Here is an 18,477-nt window from a genome sequence, read left to right as displayed (position 1 = left end):
AAATGTTCTGTTGGCATCTCTGTCGTCCATCTTTATATTCCTGTGTCTCTGTCTGACCCTCAGGTCCATGAGAAGGAGAAGCTGCTGAGTGAGCGTAACCAGCTGAAGGTGTGTATGTCGGAGCTGTGGCAGAACCTCTCCTTCCTCTCTCAACAAGTGTGTCGGGAGGTCCAGGGCTCTCAGCCGCCTGCCGTCTCCGCCAGCATCGACCTCACGTCAAACCCACCATCGCCTTCTTCGGACCCCGGATCATCCCGGCCCAGGTCTCCTGCGTCTCAGCGAAGCCGCAGGGCTCGTCAGTCTGACGGAGGTCCCGGTCTTGGGGGTCCTGTGGTGGAGAACCCAGAGTGTCCACTGGTGCTTGGATCCACTGAGGAAGTATGTAGCCCCACCGTCACGGTGGATTTCTGTCAGGAAATGACTGAGAAATGCACAACGGAGGAGCAGGACTGTACTTAGAGACGGTTTGATCGGTCTAACATTTGTGTATAAATATTTGAAGTATTTTCTTTCTTTTTGTAACGACGACACAAACGTTGTCTTATCAGCAATACTGTTTAACAGATATTTTTGGACTGGTTCGAAACTAAAGCACTGGCAGCTTTCTCTCACTCTCTTCTTCTTCTTCTTCTTCTCTGTCTCATCCAGACTTCCTCTTCCTGTCCGCTTCCCTCCCTCTCTGGTGCATCATGGGAGGTTAAACTCAGGAATTCCTCAGAATGTTTAGTAACGTCCCCGTCAACGTGTCCTCGCACTTTATTTTACAGTCCTGTCAGACCTTGATGATTACGTCAGAACTTACTGTTGATTAGTTTAAATATTTCAGACTTTTAACGCTCAACGTTTTAAATACGATCCTCCCTGAGAGGAGGAGATCACTCTCACGTCTGTGTGTGAGAAGCTGGTTAGCCTAGCAGAGCTTGGAGGAGCAGGGGGGAGCAGCTAGAACCGGCATCAAGAGCTTCAGGGCGGACTTCACGTCGATTAAAGATGTTAAAGGAGAAGATTTATTTATTCACATTTTATTATTTGAAGAAGAGAACAACTCTGCAGCTCAGCTGCTGTGTCGTCACATAAGAGGAATCAAACGAATCGTTCTGTTGCTTTACAGTTTTTCTCAGTTGCCTTGGTACATTTCTTGAATCATCCTCGACATTTGCAGAACAAATGTCCATCCATCCATCCATTATCTTGACCGCTTATCCCGTTAGGGGTCACGGGGGGCTGGAGCCTATCCCAGCTGGCTTCGGGCGGAAGGCAGGGTACACCCTGGACAGGTCCCCAACCTATCACAGGGCAGAACAGTAAGTGCATTTCTCAAAACAATTTGTACAAACAGCAAAACACCATGGATCCCCTGCAAAATCCTGAGTTCATCTCTCAAAAGTAAATATCTGTGTCAATGAACCTGTCAGTGCCATCAGAGTGACAAGTCCTTGTGTCATTGTGTACGGATAAGACAGTCAAACTGCTGAGTCATGTTGTCAATATAACAGTGTACTCTGGAGGGACGTTCTGATGTAAACCATGGCTTAAGTTTTGATGACAGTTATTGTAAATTGTAAGTTACACCTTAGTGTATGTGGGAGATTGATTGCAAGAGACTGGACAAGATTCACATTAATGCGATTACTGTTCGTGTAACTCCCTCCAGTCAAGACACGGACACAAGGCGTTCCTTTTCTTACGGGCATTTATTTCGCACAATCTGTGCCTTTTGAGCATGCCGTGAGAGCTGTAATACAAATCATAAAATCAGCTTGATGAAGCTTAAACACAAATTACATAAACACATAACACACTACTTATCAAATCAAATCAATATACATGGAAACTTTATGCTGTTTAACTTATAATCATATCAAAGAAAAGAATTCGGCCACACAAACGAACTTTAACACATACCTCATTGGCCCCATGAACTGTAAGGGAGTATAAATGAATATCTGGCTTCCCAGGTCTTTCAATGTGCAGCAGCTTCCTCCTCTATGCATTAACCTTGATGCATGGCAAGCATGAGGTGCTAAGCCCCGCCGCTTTCTCATGTTCTGGAAGCTTTCACTTTCTATTAGGAACAAGTTCTTATTAACTTATATTAAACAGCTAAATACTTTCACCTTAAATTATTCTAGTTTTTAACTTAAATTATTATATGAATTGAAATGAACTGGCAGCTACAGTTTGTACTTTAATTTGTTGACAGACCATGTCATTGCAAAACAGAGAGAACAAGACCGCACTGCATAGCACAAAGAAAAAACAAGAAAACAGAAGTAGAAATGTGAACATAGGGGAAACTGGACATGCAGTGCAGTCTTCCTACACCTCCTGACGTTCCTGTCTGTTGGGCCTTCGTTAGAGACAGTCAAGATTCACCTGGGAGCAATTTAACAATTCAGGACAGATTTAGAAAAGAAGTCTGATGGAAATGTACAGAAATAGGATTGGCATATTCTGACAACATGTTCAAAAACTTCTGCATGTGAAGACTAAAGGCTGATTTATACTTCTGCGTTGAATCGACGGCGTACCCTACGGCGGGGGTCCGCGTAGCTCCTGTACCTACGCCGAGGCCTACGCACGTAGCTGACGTGTAACTCCCCGTAGAGCCGACGCGGACCGCAAGCTCTGTGATTGGTCCGCTCGGCGGCTTTGTCTTTCCCGCATTTACAGCACTTCCGGGATCCCGGACATCGGCCGCACATCGGCCGTGTATTTCATCTCCTCCTCTCTATTCTTCATGTAATCATGTCTGTATGATAAACAGCAACATGTATCAGCTGTAGATTAACATAACACGCTCTGAATCTCTGTGGAAAAGTAAACAGAGATCGTAGCGGGACCGGAAGCAGGCGGCCGGTTATCAGAGAGACCGCACTGCCCTCAGGCGTTTCGGCGGAGAATTGCTGCGTGACACGGACTCACCGACGCGCAAGTATGTGGGGCTCATGTCTGCGTCAGCCCCTGCTGCGTAGGGGAGATGCAGAAGTATAAATCAGCCTTTAGGCGATGAGCTAACGCCTAAATGTCGTGGAGGGTGAGACTATTCAACAGAGACCCATTATAATACATTTTGATGAACATGACATAAGCGCTTGATAATGTAGGAAACAGCAGAGAATTGTACATGATCATTTGCATGGACGTAGCCTACCAAAGCATTTGCAACTTGTTCAAATAAATGAGAAACTGCTTTTTTGATGTGTGAAGTGACGCAATGATGTGAAGAAATGTACCAAAACGACTGAGAAATACTGTGAAGTGTCGACTGGACGGCTTCGTGAAGCTGGCTTGTAGGTTCAAGCCCTTCTGATGACGTCCTGTCTCTGACACCAAGAGCTTCATTTAGCTTGAGGGTGTGCTATGAAGTCATTTTTCCACAAACCTTAAACACATTTTTTTGTTAAAGTTAGCCCCTCCCACAAAAAAAGCACTCACCTTCGCGGTTGTTATTTCTCCTCGAGGCTAGCTGTTTCCTGCTACTTCCACTCCCCATGCTAAGCTAGGCTAACACTTCCTGTCTGCAGTTCTGTGGTGAACAGGCAGATATGAGGCTGATGTCCACCTGGGAGGAGAACGAATGAGTGTATTTTCAGGTAATTCCTGTTCCAACCTGAATCAGTGAATTGTTGAGTGACACAGGGCTATAAAGTAAACTGTCACCAAAGCTGTGTGTTTGTACGACATCAGTCAAATGAACTCTCATTATGCAAAGTTGCCTCTGTCGAGCTTCACTTTTACGTTCTTTTTGTACTCAGACCGAGGTTTATACACTTTTCGTATGAAAGAGTCAGAACTACGTCACAAAGTCGAAGCACTGCCAGACAAACACAGTGTGACGGCGGCACTTAGATCCAGTCTGACGACGATCCAGGAGATTTAAAGACCACACAGGTGTCGGTTTGATCGCCAAAGAGAGCTGCAGCATTCCTCTGTTCATTTCATTTCTGCTCAATCAAAGGCAGGAGGGTTGTTCTGTATTTATTTAAGTTCAGGTCCTGTGAAGACTAGGCCTTCAGTAGCAGAGCTAATAAAATCTTTGTTTCCTTTTCACGTTTTAAACGAGCTGATGAGAAATAAACCGCCTCAGAGGCGACAGAAGCTGAATTACCAAAATGAAACAGGATTAAAGGAGGAAGCTCTGCTGCAGTGTTTTCAGAGTGTGCGTCCCCATCGACACACGTTTACACTTTCAGGCCGAGCCTCAAAGAAACAACAAACTGTTTCTTCACTTCACAGGATTCTAAAATGAACAGTCGATAACTGAAGAGAAGGAAAACGTGTGCTCGTATTCAAGCAGTGAGTCAAACACCTGTGCGTTCTTTGAATCTCCATCTTGATGAATCAGAAGTGCTCTTCATGAAGCATTTATTTATGTTCTTATGAGTGGTAAGATTTTAGTGTTGTATTTATGGTAACCATGTATTTAGCTGCACTCTTCTTGTTTTGTAAATATCCCTGCTGAACGTATCGGGCTCAGTGTGTTGGTGTAAGACACCGACATGTTCAGATTCTCATCTTTGTGACGGCGTGGATCATTTTCTGCTCACACATCAGTTTCTCTGGTGGAGTGTGGAGCGCAGCGCCGAGCAAACACATCGCTGTTATTGATTCAGGGTGATGCCAAATTCATCTGCTGCTGACGGGTCGATGGTCCGGCACGTGTACGGGGTGAGTGCAACGTCCGTCTGCTCTGTGGCTGCCCCGCACTCTGCAGCAGGTTCAATGCTCTGCTCTGTGTTTACAGGCTGTTTACTGTTTACAGGCTGTTTATACTGTTTACAGGCTGTTTACAGACTGTTTCTAGTGTTTACAGACTGTTCACTGTTGAAAGGCTGTTTACAAGCTAGTTCACTGTGTTTACAGGCTGGTTCACTGTGTTTACAGGCTGGTTCACTGTGTTTACAGGCTGGTTAACATTGTTTACAGGCTGTTTACAGGCTCGTTCACACTTTACAGGCCATTCACAGTGTTAACAGGCTGTTAATAGTGTTTACAGGCTGGTTCACTGTGTTTAGGGGCTGTTTACAGTGTTTACAGGCTGTTTACAGTGTTGACAGGCAGGTTCACTGTGTTTACAGGCCGTTCACAGTGTTTGCAGGCTGTTAATAGTGTTTACAGGCTGTTTATAGTAATTACAGGCTGTTTACAGTGTTGACAGGCTGTTTACAGGCTGTTCACAATGTTTACAGGCTGGTTCACAGTGTTTACAGGCTGTTTCAGAGCCCTGCAAAGTGTTTACAGGCTGTTCACAGGCTGAATCAGAGTGTTTACAGGCTGTTTCAGAGCCCTGCAAAGTGTTTACAGGCTGTTCACAGACGGAATCAGAGTGTTTGCAGGCTGTTAACAGGCTCGTTCACAGTTTACAGGCCGTTCACAGTGTTTACAGGCTGGTTCACAGTGTTCGCAGGCTGAATCAGAGTGTTTGCAGACTGTTCACAGGCCGAATCAGTGTTTACAGGCTGTTCACAGGCTGAATCAGTGTTTACAGGCTGTTCACAGGCTGAATCAGAGTGTTTTCAGGCTGTTCACAGGCTGAATCAGAGTGTTTTCAGGCTGTTCACAGGCTGAATCAGAGTGTTAACAGGCTGAATCAGAGTGTTTGCAGACTGTTCACAGGCCGAATCAGTGTTTGCAGGCTGTTCACAGGCTGAATCAGTGTTTACAGACTGTTCACAGGCTGAATCAGAGTGTTTACAGGCTGTTCACAGGCTGAATCAGAGTGTTTGCAGGCTGTTCACAGACTGAATCAGAGTGTTTGCAGGCTGTTCACAGGCTGAATCAGAGTGTTAACAGACTGAATCAGAGTGTTTGCAGGCTGAATCAGAGTGTTAACAGGCTGAATCAGAGTGTTTGCAGGCTGAATCAGAGTGTTAACAGATTTCACAGGCTGAATCAGAGTGTTTGCAGGCTGTTCACAGACTGAATCAGAGTGTTTGCAGGCTGTTCACAGGCTGAATCAGAGTGTTAACAGGCTGAATCAGAGTGTTTGCAGGCTGTTCACAGGCTGAATCAGAGTGTTTGCAGGCTGTTCACAGGCTGAATCAGAGTGTTCACAGGCTGAATCAGAGTGTTTGCAGGCTGTTTCTGCCCTTCACTATTGGTACTTAAAGAGAAATCCAACTGACTTGTGTTCCTATGGAAGCCCTGAGCAGACAAACATGTGTTTGCTTTATTCTAAGCGTTGAGAGGTCAAAGGTTAGATTTGTTTATTGATTTATTTATTAGATATCTTCTGACCTCTCTTCCTTTATGACTCTTCTTTATCTCTCCGTCTCTTCACTGAGAACGTTTCTGCTTTACTCTCAGTGATAACAGTTTGAACCTTCTGATGGATTCATTTATCTCCTGATCTAGAGAAACCAAAGCTTCATTTACTGCCATAACGAGCACATTCCACTTATTTCCTCCAGATCTCTGAGTCTTCATCTTTTAGTGTAGATCATAATTTATTCCGTGTTAAAGATTTGAGTCGTGAGAAAAAGCTTCTTTTTCCTCTGATAAATCTGATAAATGACAAAAGCTAATATCTCCAGAGAACGACTGAAATCATCTCCATGATCCTCGTCTCTGTCATCCTGAGAGAAAGACAGGAAAAGTGGAGATTCAGGAAACAGAGTGAATAAATGTTTGACTCTATGTCCACTCAGGGCTTCCATACACGTCCCTTAATTTATTCCAGCCCGTTGAATGAAGAGCTGCTGTCTCTCTGTATGACTTTATAAAAGTAAGAGCGTTACGTTTTCAGGAATTACAAAACATTCGGGTCTTTGAGAGAAAATTAAAAACCTGAAATCTGCTCCGACCCGGAACAACCCCACAGGTCTCAGACTCCTCACATGCTTCATGCTCAGAGTCCCTGAAGTCCCCGTGCAGCTGGTTTTCAGACTTTATTCCTTAATGTGAACTTGTTTATTTATTTATTTGGACTCTTGGTGTCGGGGGTTGTGGAGGAAATGGCGTAGATGTAAAAAGTAGGTTGCTGGCCTTCCTCCGTATTGATTTATGTTTTTTTGAAAGTTTTTTACTGTTGAGAGTTTCATTTATTAGTTCGCTGTAATATTTGAACTTAAAGGGGTGTGAGTATGTTTACAACTTTGTGAATAACCTGCTGTTTTTCTTCTGTAAAGATATAATTAAGACCCGGGATGAAGCTCTTTGTTTCTTTCTAAGTTAAAGTGTTGATGAAACGAGAATCTGACGAGCGCAGCTACGACTTCCTGCCTTAAAGAGGTTTCAGCGGCCAAACTGTCCCGAGAGGAACGCCGGATTTCACCCCACAACTTTTACAAACTGAGTTCCTGCAGTGACACAGAAAGTCGATGTGGCCCCGCCTGACCCCGGCTCTATTTGTTTTGGCTGACGCCTCAAGGGGAAAAACACCCAAAGTGTGACTTTATTTCACTGTTGTTTTTTTAACCACTGTTTGTTAAAGTGTGTTTTATGATGAACGTCTGCCAAGAACATCTCCCTCTGGAAACACGGAGACCCAACGTGATCAATATGGAACAAAGAGTCACGTCAGAGACACGAAACAAAGAGTTCAAACTAGAAAAGCTGGACTTTAAAATCACACACGTCTGTGCGTTAATCCTTTTCATCATCTGAGACATCACTTCTGATTTGTTGACTCACGTTCATATTGACCGCTGTGGGTCTGCGTGTGGAAAAGCCAAATGCTCCTGTGTCAAAAAAAGAGGACCAACAGTTCAACACTTACTTGAAGCATCCAGTGAACTTCTACCTGTGGCGTGAATCATTCTGTAGCACCAAACTCTGCAAAGAAGTCAAGACTACCTAAAGATGTGATCTCCTAACTCTCACGTCTTCATGTTTTATATTTTTATGCACTTGTTTACATCTCCGTTTGTAAGTTTCCCCAGAAGAATAATCTCTCGTGGTTTCGCTCGTGGCTGCAGGAAAAGAATCGACAGTAAAGTCAGGAGGTTAAAAAGAAAAATCAAACCTTGAGGTCCTCAGTGTGGACGGCTTCGAGTTAAACTTTGAGACGCCAGAGGACATAATCCTGATAACAACATTTCACAGCAGAGTCCAGGTTTCTCCGTCTCTCCTTTCAAAGTCTGGCAGTTTGGTCGAAACGAGGGAGAGATTGTGAGTTCAGTTAAATTAGCATAATATCAGGATTAACCCTCCTGTTATGTTCTTTTCTCTGGATCAGCAATAATGTTCCTGGGTCAGTTTGACCCGGGGCATATTCAATTATCCAAAAGTGTCAGAACCCCCAAAAATCTAATTTTAACTCCATTACTAACCATTTAAATCAAGACTTAGTCCATTGGTGTTCTTTAATTCTCACAGATCATGGTTCCATGAGGATAACTCTTGTTTTTCATTAAAATCAATGTTAAAACTTGTTTTAATGCACATTGTAAAGCCCTAAATATAAATACAGTTGTTTGACATGACATACAATTTTGTTTATTATATTTCACATTTTGAATTTTTTTTATTTTTATGAAGTAATGTTGATAAATTAACATGACACCTGCTGCCCAAATTTTTATGCTGCATTTAGCTGGTTTGGAAGGCATATATTGCCTATAATAGACTTTAAAAAGGGGTCAATTTGACCCGCAACATAACAAGAGGGTTAAATTAAAGAAGCTGAAACATCTGCATCTATAAAACCTGCCAACACTTTACTCATGACTCGTTTTTCTATCAGAGTCTCAAAAGACGTCTTATAAAGAAATCAAAGTCATTCCCCTCACAGGACCTGATAGTCTCTGATGTGCCTGAGAGACTTAAAACTTCCTCGCCATGCTGTGAAACGTAACACTAAGGGATGAATCTGCTCTTAAAGCTGCAACACTTTGCCTCAAACGATAAAAAAGACGTCAGTTAAAGCTGACGGAGTGAAATGTTGGTAGCATGAGAAGCTCCTGCGCGCCGATGAGAAGAAAACCACTTTAGAAATATAACTTGCAGCAGTTTGGTGCACGCGCTTCAAAGACTGCAAACTGGGCGAGTGTTCAAGTCTTTATTCTAGGAAATAACGTTTAATTTAAAGCACGCTCCTGTGACCGACTCAGATCAGCTTCTTACTTCAAGTGAAAGTTAAGATCTGGAGATCTCCCAGAGGAGAACACAAACAAGTCTGAAGACTTCCTGTTTTAAGCAACAAATGTGAATAATGGAAGCCGGTCAGATCTGATTCTCATCTTAGAATGTGATGTTAATCTGGATTTGTCACATTAATGTGGATTACATGAAGTTTAGATTATTCTAGGATAAGACAGAAACACCGGCCTGGTTTCCGTTCTTGTTTGTGAAATATGAATGTGGATTCTTTGATGAAGGTGTCAGGGGTCTGAGCCAGGACTTAGGACAGCATCCATTATCTCATCCTCACACGTTTGAACCTCCGGCGGTGTTCAGCAGAGAGCGCAGACAAGTCTGATCTGTTTACACGCCATGGGGGGCCGCTCGACTCTCTGACGGAGACTTCTGATGTTTTTTAGTTGAACAGACTTTAAGCACTTATCTACCTGGATGATTCAGCATACCTCTCCTCATGGGTACCGACTGTACGATAGACATGTAGACACTTCTCTGTGGCGTCTTTCTAACTTTTTACGGTGGGTTCTTCTTCATTGTATTTGTAGATTTTGGTGAGCCATTTTTTACTCGTTGTTTTTTTTTAGTACCTGCAACACGACTGTTTGATGCAGACTAGATTTCCTTTTCTATCTTTGAATGTTTCAATGACCTGTGTTTTGTTTAGATTTTTGTAAATATTGTGCGACATGTCATGTTTCGTTTATTTGATATGAAAAAGGTTTTAAAGGAAAAAAAAACAGCCTTTTGTGGAGGCTTTTTTTTTTGTTGAAATAAAAACAGAGAGCATGAGTCCTGCGTGTGCCGTCTGTGAGGATCAGATACCCGTCCACAAAGTGACTGATGTTTTGTTAAGAAGCATTTAATCTGGATATAATATAAAGAATCATAATGTGTCATGAAATGACTGCATAGAAATGACTTTACACATTTACACGGGTTCTCATCAAGTCTTGGACTTAAAAAAAAAAAAAGTATTTAAAGTTTCAAAAGTCCCAGTCAGCAGACAGATCCTCTGAGGAGCTTCATTATCTGAAACATTCAGCCAACACATGGAGGGGAAAATAAAAAAAACAGGATCCCGTCTGTTCGGACCCACATGTGGACGTTAAGGTGCTTCAGATCCAAAACATACTGGGCCTCTGGCACAGAGTCCGCTGTCTCATCAAGACTTATTGGTCGTGGCCTCCATGTGACTTGATGGATCGATGTCGACGGCTGGATCATTGATACAGTTTCTCCACAGTGTGTGACACAAACCGGGCGGTGGGACGACCCTCCTGCGGCCGTGGTGTTAGCCTCTTCACTTCTTCATGATAGAGGAGATATCCAGAAACATGCTCTGAAAGAGGAACAGGGGAATTCACAGTTAGCTGCAGTCAGACAAATCACACACCTGAAGATATCCAACGTCTCTGAGGACAAGTCAGGAGTCAGGGCTTAGAGCTCCGTCAGGAACATTTAGTTTGTGGTGGTTTTGGCGCCCCCCTGTGGACAAAACCATCTTTGATAATCCTGTCCTGTACTCGTGGAAATAATCTCATCCTGCAGCCTTTAAAGAGACAAAACAGAGTCACTTCTCCTGACACCGACCCCGACAGGTTTTTCAAACCTCGTAGAAGTAATCAGTCTCCTTACTGAAGCTGCTGTTAGACTCAAGAGACATCAGGGTTAACATCAGTCTGATTAATTGAACTCCTCACAGGAGCTTTAAGAGAATCTCACCGTGCACTAACCTCTCTTTAAACCTGCAGCTAGCTTAAACAACTTCAAACAATCCATCACATTTACTGCTAATGCTAATCCGTACTTAATTCTGAGCCGTATTTACTTGACATCACTGATTTATATTTGTTCAATCTGGGGTCATGATACATCCCAGATGACGATAACCGCTTTTATAAAAATGGTGATACTGTGCAACTAATCGGCTCATAGGGGGCGCTACAGGTTCTTTAGGCTGGTTTGCACCCGCTTTAAAACGGAGGGAAGACTAAGAAGAAGCAAAATAAGACGAAGACTAACTAGCTAGCTGGCGAGCCTTTACCGCGGCGTGTGGCTTCTACTGCAGCACCAATGAAGTCGGAGGAGACGACGGATGACAGCGAGGTGCTCTACCTGCACCCGAACAAAGTCTCCTCACCAGCCCGGGAGGTTTTGGGGGATTTTGTATAAAGACGAGGCGTTCGAGGACAATGTGTAACGCAGAATCACACGCAGAAGAAGACGGTGAGTTCAAGTTTCTGTCGAGAATAAAATAAAACTTTGAGCTTCATTAGAAACGGAAGATGACGTCAGAGTGAGAGTTAATCATGTTCATCAGAAAGTTTATGAGGTAACCTGTCGCTGCGTCCTCGTCTCGCTTCTTTAGTCTGATTGTTTTATTTTATACGTTTTCCATAAATATCAGAACAAGCTCGTTATCAGGATTTTATTTGCCCACAATAATCTTGAGGTGAAAATCTGTTATCATGGGAGGTCTTTTGCACTTTTTGAAGATATTCGACTACATTTCAAAATATTTTATAAAATAGGAATCTATGTTGCCGAGCAGGAGGGGAAAAAAGTAGTTATGGGTTCATTCATAAATCAATAAAACACAAACATAAAGTAAAAACCAACATTTAAAAATGTAGAAAAGATAAAAATTACTTTGTTTACTGTTTAGTGAAAGGCTCAGTTTGGACTTAATAACTAAGTAAATGATTATTTATGATCCATGTAATTTATACTGGCTTTAGCTTCATATTTTTAGATGTCTTCCCATTAAGTTTTGTGTTCAATAATCATCTCTTTAGAGGCCAAATTAAAAAAGAGACATACAGTATATACATTTTATTTTGGTCATGCAATTTACAAAACTATTTATTTACTTTGTTTGTCTTTTAATTTTTACCAACAAGGATAAGGGCAACTGTAAAAAAAAGTGGAGCCAGTAAAAAAAATTGACTTTTTTTTTCAATTTTATTTATTTATTTATTTACATTTTTATTTATATATTAATTTAAATATGTATTTATTTTATTTTGATTTATTGATTTATTGATTTTTTATTGATTTATTTTTTATTGATTTATTGATTTATTTTTTATATGTATTTATTTTTATTCATATATTTATTTATTTGTATTCATTTATGTATTTATTTAGATTTATTTATTTTTTATTTTATTTTTGTTCATTGATTTATTTAAAGTCAGATCTAAAAAATGTGGACCCCTCCTCCAGTTTTTTTAAATGTGGATGTTTCATTAGAGGAGTCTAACTCTGTAAGATGAATGTCAGAGTTATTAACTCTGTCGGCTCTTCCTTCTCCGTTTGAGTTTCTCTCCTTTGTTTGGCCTCCTGTCAACAGTGAACGGCGTTATCTGAAATGACTTCGGAGCAGTTTGATTTCTTCTTCCACTGAAAACATCGAGTGGACTGAGGCTGCCAGTTTGTCATTATCGGTCTGTGTCCTGATCACAGGAAGTGAACTATCTCCCCCTCTCTCTCCTGATCTGTGACTACTCATTAATCCGTCTTGTGTCGAGTATTCTGTCATCATATGGCGTCACATGGTTAGATTTGTGGACCACGTTTATCTTTATGTTTGGGGTCTCTGTTTCAGTCTGGAGAACTGTTGTCTCTATCATCTGAGGCTGATTGTGGAAAAGGACTCGCTCGTTGTAAACTAAATCTACGAATAACCTAACCCAACTTTTCACTCACTAGAGTGTCCTCTCTTGACTTCTTTCATATTTCACTAGCTTCATGTTTTCATATAGAAACAGACAACTCAGTAAGTTCTCATTCATCCAGCTCATGGTAATCCAAAGTTCATCCCAAACTCAAACTGAACTTGGTTGAAGTCCTTGGAGACGTCTCGCCTCAGGACTCAGAACTTTAACCGCCAGTGTAGGATCAAACTTTAGGAGACCTGACCCTGGATTGTCGGGTGAACTCTCTTTCTTAGTTTCATGGATGCTGAATGATTCCCACACATTAATTAATCTCCAGGATACTTACCATTGACATTCTGCGGCCTCCAGGAGGAGGCATCATGGGCATGTCTCCCTGCAGGGATCCCAGTTCGTCCGACTCCTCTGAGGTATGTAAGGATGGGCTGGTGGAGCCAGTCATGGAGGACAAACTCTCAGAGGGAGGTCTGACCATGAAGCTAGTTTTCCTGGGGTTGGGCATTATGACCTGATTATGACTTGCTATGGAGTCCCTGCGCTCGTCCTCATACTGCTCCCTGATAGTGTTGGGCCTGATGTTGCTGCTGGACAGCAGAGCTTCAATATGGCATGGCTGCAGTTGGCATGGTTGGAGGTGTTCTCCCTTGTTGGGTCCATCATTATGGATTGTTGTAATCCCCTCCTCATTGGACACTGCGGAAGACCAGCCCTGATTGTTGTCCACCATGTGGACGTCTTGGCCTTCGTGGGTTTGGGGGGCACAGTTCTGGCCAGTCATCAGCGGCATCCTGGGCTGCGGGTAGATGAAGCTGGACTGCACCAGGTGAGCCAGGCTGTATTGTCTCTGTGCATCGTGGCTGGCTTTGAGCCCCGTGTTGAAAAAGGGAGACTTGATGTTTGCCTCAGGGATGACTTTAAAGGTCTGAGTCAGAGGCCCGTTGTGAGGTGATACATTACTCATCACACAGAGCTGCGGTAAGGATGTCTTCCGCTTGTTTTTGTAAATCAAACTGTCATCCTCCGTGTACCTCTCTCCATAAAGAGTCTGTTTGATCTTCCTGACGCCCAGATGAGATATTTCCAGGATGTTCAGGAATAATGACACACCAGCGATCACGATCATGAAGACCATGAAGATGGTCTTCTCCGTGGGCCTGGAGATGTAACAGTCTACACTGTTGGGGCAGGGCAGCCGCTCACACTTATAGAGTGGCTCCAGCTGGATACCATAGAGTGCATACTGGCCCAGGATGAAGCAGACCTCCACCACAGAGCGTGTAAGGATATGGATGATGTAGGTTCTCAACAGAGACCCTCTGAGAGGAGCCTTCTTCACCTTCCTCTGCTCGTCCAGCCTCCTCAGCTCCTTCTCTATGCGCTTATGTGCATCCACTGCCATCTCAGCGTCATCCATCTCGTCCTTCAGCTGAGCTCGCTTCCGGTGCCGCTCCTTCTCCAGTGCCCGGATACAGTAGAGAGCGTGGCCCATGTAGACCAGCGAGGGTGCAGACACAAAGATGACCTGCAGGACCCAGAACCGGATGAGGGAGATGGGAAAGGCACGATCGTAGCAGACCGCCTTGCAGCCCGGCTGGTCAGTGTTGCAGACAAACTCAGACTGCTCATCGTCCCATACGTCCTCTGCGGCGGCGCCAAGGATCAGCATGCGGAAGATGAAGAGTATGGTGAGCCAGATCTTTCCCACGATGGTGGAATGAATGTGGACCTCTTCTAGGATGCTGCCCAGCAGGTTCCAGTCACCCATGGTCAGCTTCTCACCTCTTCAATGCCACATGTCCTCAAACTGTAGAGACACAGCATGCACAACAACAAGTTACCCTCACAAGACAACAAGACAAGGACGATGCTGATATAAAACTGATGAGGTCATAGATTAAAACCTGGGATTAGATCAGTTCTACTTGCTGATGTGACCAATGAGGTCTCAAGACACTGCCAGAGGTTTGAGCATCATGAAAGAAAAGGAAAACCTGCAACAGGAAGCCAAACAGCTGCAGTTTGAAGCAGTCTGGTGGGGACTTGTGTGAATGTTTACTACAGACTGTTAGCTGGCCGTTTGTTTACCTCTTTAATGGACCTCACCTGGGTTAGACGGACTTTAACTGGGCAGGGACTCGCACCTGGCTTTGGGTCGGTGAGTCCAATGGGCAACCAAGAAGACAACTCATACACTAGAGATGGGTATACCACTTAGACCGTAAACATGGGGCCTGTTAGGTTCAGATTCAGCGTTTATCAGAACTGTTGTTTCTGTCATCCACTCGATGACGACAAAACACAGAGTTTCTGCAGAATTAACTTAACAGCTCACAAACATGTAGTTTAGCTTCTTTGGTCCCTCTTTCTCCCTGTCCCATTAAAGTCACTAACCATAGACCTTTCTGGAGTCCCTGAGCTCCCTTGTCTCGTAGGTTCCTCTGGATCTCTGCTGCTGTGGACGTGCCAGACTCCAGCTGCTACAACTACTACTATCCGTCTCACCACTATCATCTCTCTCTCTCTCTGTTCATCTCCCTTTATCCCTCTCTCCAACACGGTAGGTCTCAGCAGATGTGTGTCTAACATGAGTCTGGTCCTGCTGGAGGTTTCTGCCTGTTAAAGGAAGTTTGTCCTTGCCACTGTAACTTGCTAAATGCTGCAAAGTGCTCTGCTCATGGTGGATTAAGATGAGATCAGACTGAGTCCTGTCTGTAAGATGGGACGGGATCTTATCCGGTCTTCATGTTGGGTCTTTGTTAATAAAAGAACATAGAGTACGGTCTAGACCTGCTCTGTTTGGAGAGAGTCTGTGGAGAACGTTTGTTGGGATTTGGTGCTATACAAATAAAGATTGATTGATTGGTATGTTTGACTTCCTGAAGCAGCTGACCTCTAAACGTGGATGGATTTCAGCAGCGGTTCCAGATGTGGAGTTTCCGGCTGCAGGCTAGTTTTAAGGAAATTGATGAAATAACTACACAGCTTCTTCTTGATAATGAAGAAACATGTCAACCAACCAAAACCTTTTAGGACAACAGAGCCCAGTATTTATTGAAGGGCTCATTGTTCGGAGTCTGAGCTGAGATCTGCAGGAGAACTCGAAGCTCAGATGTTCTAAATATTTACGAGCTCTGGAGAAATTTGAGAACTACTTCTTCTATGTCTCTTCTTTTAGCATCCTAGTGAGCACTGTGCTCATCCAATCAGGTGCTGCAGGCAACTCTTAGTCATGTGATGTACAGCCATGTTATAAACGAGGCCTGTCGTAGCACACACAAAGTCCCGTTGGTCTGGATTTGTGATGAACTTCATCTGTTCATTGACTGATGCATTCCCTGTTACATTGAAATTCCACCATAAACAGAAGTTATATTCATGAAGGATTGAAAAGTGAGGAAAACAAAGCTCTCACAGCCGTCTTTAAAACACCCATGGATGTCATGCAGAGTCCATCAGGGTGAACTAATCCAGCTCACATGCATTCACACGTTGCTGGCTCTGCTGCCCGGAGCAGTTTGGGATTCAGTGTCTTGCTCGCTTCAGAGTATGGACTCTGGGGACCTGGGATCGAGCCACACCGCCCACACTGGTCCTGGTTGAGTCATTTCCCTATGCCTCATAGAAAGCTTCAACATGTGATCCCTCTGATTCTGTTTCGAGCACATCATGGGAGCTTGGACATCCTCTTTTCAATCATGTCATTGCCGTGACCTGCACCACATTTTTGATGTCTTTCCACGCTCATACAACACGCACAAAATAAACTCAGGCCCCGTAATGGCAGAACTAACACGCTAATACTGTGTTACGGTGGATTTTCCACTCAGTAAGGCTGCAAATTAAACCAAAGAGCGTTTGCAATGGTTTGAAAATTGGTAGAAAGCAGTATTTCCAAAAGTAAGACTTCTTTCATCGAGGAGTCTGCAACTTCAAGCCGTCTGAGGAGACAGCTTTTGGACGAGCGTTCCTCGACCACCTATTAGCTTGTTTAGGATCTGAAATCACAGCTAAGCAACCATTTTGAAGAGCACTTACATATCAGTGGTATGGGTTCCCTCTTTGCCTCTTGATGCACGTCATCGTGTTTAAAGCATCCCAGGAATTGGACGAGTCTGTGTGGCTACCCCATGGAGGTGTTTGGTGGTCTTCTTGCGTGGGTCCCCGACCTCCAGCCCACATCCCTCGGCTCTCCTCGGTCTTTGTCTCTCTGTGTATCTGTGTGTGTTGTTGTGCTGGCTGTGTGTTGGAGTGCTCTCCCGTGTTACATGCAGGGTTCACAGGATGTGACAATCGATCCCCTCCCGACGGGACAATGCCCCCCAACCCCCCTCCCTTCTCCCACACCAACAGTGCCAACGCCAACCAGTGCCGTCAATATCTGCCTCTCTGACAGCGAGAAGCGATATTTGTTTATGGTCGCTCTTTCACATACAGCCCTTAACATAAAGATGTAACTGAGCCAACAGAGGCAGCAACTCAGCTTCATCTGATGCTGATAATGTGGTTTAACAGAAGCTGTGTGCACCATCTCTACGCAGCTCTTTATTTGGGATTTGCTGTGTGCTTGTACGTGCATGCATGACCGGCTGGCTTCCCTGCTGTGATAATTCAATTCAACAAAGTCTGTGCAGACATGTCGTTCTGTGAAAAATACTCAATACTGGAAAAAGAGACATTTACAGGAAAAACACATGACCAGGGGCTGGGAGTTATTTGTTGTCGTTATTATTTGTTGGTGGAGATCAAAACCAGAGGTAAAAATGAGTGTTTGAAACAAATATCTCTGAGCTCACGGTGGATGCTCCTCGGCTCTGCTGCAGAAACAGTTTTCATGTTTGATGTGTGAGAAAAATAATCAGCTCACAGAGAGAGAGAGAAACATCAGAATCAAACCAGCTTTAAATTTCTGTTTTTAAAATTTAGAATTGAAAAAGTCGGCCTGTAAAATGTTTCTTTTTTCGGATTGTAATTAATCGCAGAATTTCAATAACGAATCACATTTTAATCCAACTAAAACTCCATTAATTTGCATTTCACAACACATTTATGTCCATATTAACAAAGTAAAGATGGGTCTTTATTCAGAATCAGAGGAATGATCGCCCTGACCTAACCCTGACGTGTGTTGGATGTAGATAAACATGGGTTTTTTTTAGGCTAGTAACAATAACAGATCTCACAGGATGCTCTTTAAGGACTTGGACCAGGACATTGCCTGATATTGACCTGGTGATCACGGGGAACATCGCGTAGCCCAGATTGTGTGACGTTGTTGTGAAGTGTTTTGTATCATTGGACGAGACTCAGACCATTGAGCCAGCCCAGAGGAAAATTTTACTGCTCAAAGCTTTCTCTTCTAAGTATCTGGAGACAAAATTGAGATCCTCACTTCAGCCTCATTCAAGTTTCAAATTGTTCTCATTTGTTTCTCATTTGTTTCTCCTAAAATTCACTAGGAGAAATTTGTTGAGACCATAACATGAGTCTTATTTGAGACTTAAATGAGAGATCTCATTAATGGCTAATTTTCTTCTCTTTTTTTAAATGTATTTTTTGGCCTTTTTGCCTTTATTTGACAGGACAGCTGAGGAGAGACAGGAAATGTGGGGAGTAGTGAGTGGGGGGAAGGCATGCAGGAAATGGTCGACTGTTCAGGAATCAAACTGGCGACCCCTACGACAAGGACTGTAGCCTCTGTATGTGGGGCGCTTAGTCCGCT

General features: G+C 43.4%; 3 protein-coding genes across 6 annotated transcripts in view; 1 reads left to right on the top strand and 2 right to left on the bottom strand.

Moving 5' to 3' along the window:
* The window catches only part of LOC117806227 (transcription regulator protein BACH2-like), a 38,891-nt gene extending 36,469 nt beyond the window's left edge, over nucleotides 1–2,422 (top strand). The window contains exon 5 of the mRNA XM_034675041.1: nucleotides 64–2,422. Coding sequence (XP_034530932.1) covers nucleotides 64–459 — 396 coding nt within the window. The 3' untranslated portion in view covers nucleotides 460–2,422. The remainder of the gene's footprint in view (nucleotides 1–63) is intronic.
* Nucleotides 1–18,477, bottom strand: part of LOC117806222 (NLR family CARD domain-containing protein 3-like) — a 435,740-nt gene that overhangs the window by 172,163 nt on the left and 245,100 nt on the right. The gene's annotated exons all lie outside the window — the stretch shown is intronic.
* Nucleotides 9,923–17,017, bottom strand: LOC117806234 (gap junction alpha-10 protein-like). 2 transcript variants are annotated; one of them, XM_034675054.1, is made up of 3 exons: nucleotides 16,794–17,017; nucleotides 13,087–14,562; nucleotides 9,923–10,420 (listed from the first exon to the last, which is right to left on the bottom strand). In XM_034675054.1, exons 2-3 carry the CDS (start codon nucleotides 14,521–14,523, stop codon nucleotides 10,382–10,384), a joined length of 1,476 nt encoding a protein of 491 aa, XP_034530945.1. In that variant the 5' UTR covers nucleotides 14,524–14,562; nucleotides 16,794–17,017; the 3' UTR covers nucleotides 9,923–10,381. The 2 variants fall into 2 exon arrangements, with proteins under 2 accessions (XP_034530945.1, XP_034530946.1); XM_034675055.1 differs by lacking the exon at nucleotides 16,794–17,017 and adding an exon at nucleotides 15,150–15,171.

This window comes from Notolabrus celidotus, chromosome 22 (genome assembly GCF_009762535.1).
Source record: "Notolabrus celidotus isolate fNotCel1 chromosome 22, fNotCel1.pri, whole genome shotgun sequence".
Classification (NCBI taxonomy): domain Eukaryota; kingdom Metazoa; phylum Chordata; class Actinopteri; order Labriformes; family Labridae; genus Notolabrus; species Notolabrus celidotus.
Note: the sequence above shows the minus strand (reverse complement) of the source record. Positions and strands in the feature narration are given on the sequence as shown.

What these genes read in the sequence shown, in the direction of transcription:
- LOC117806234 (XM_034675054.1), bottom strand. Translation starts at nt 14,523, where the DNA reads ATGGGTGACTGGAACCTGCTGGGCAGCATCCTAGAAGAGGTCCACATT. An exon ending in GAGGCCGCAGAATGTCAATG is followed by an intron (nt 10,421 to 13,086) that starts GTAAGTATCCTG and finishes TTCCTCTTTCAG; the next exon opens with AGCATGTTTCTGGATATCTC.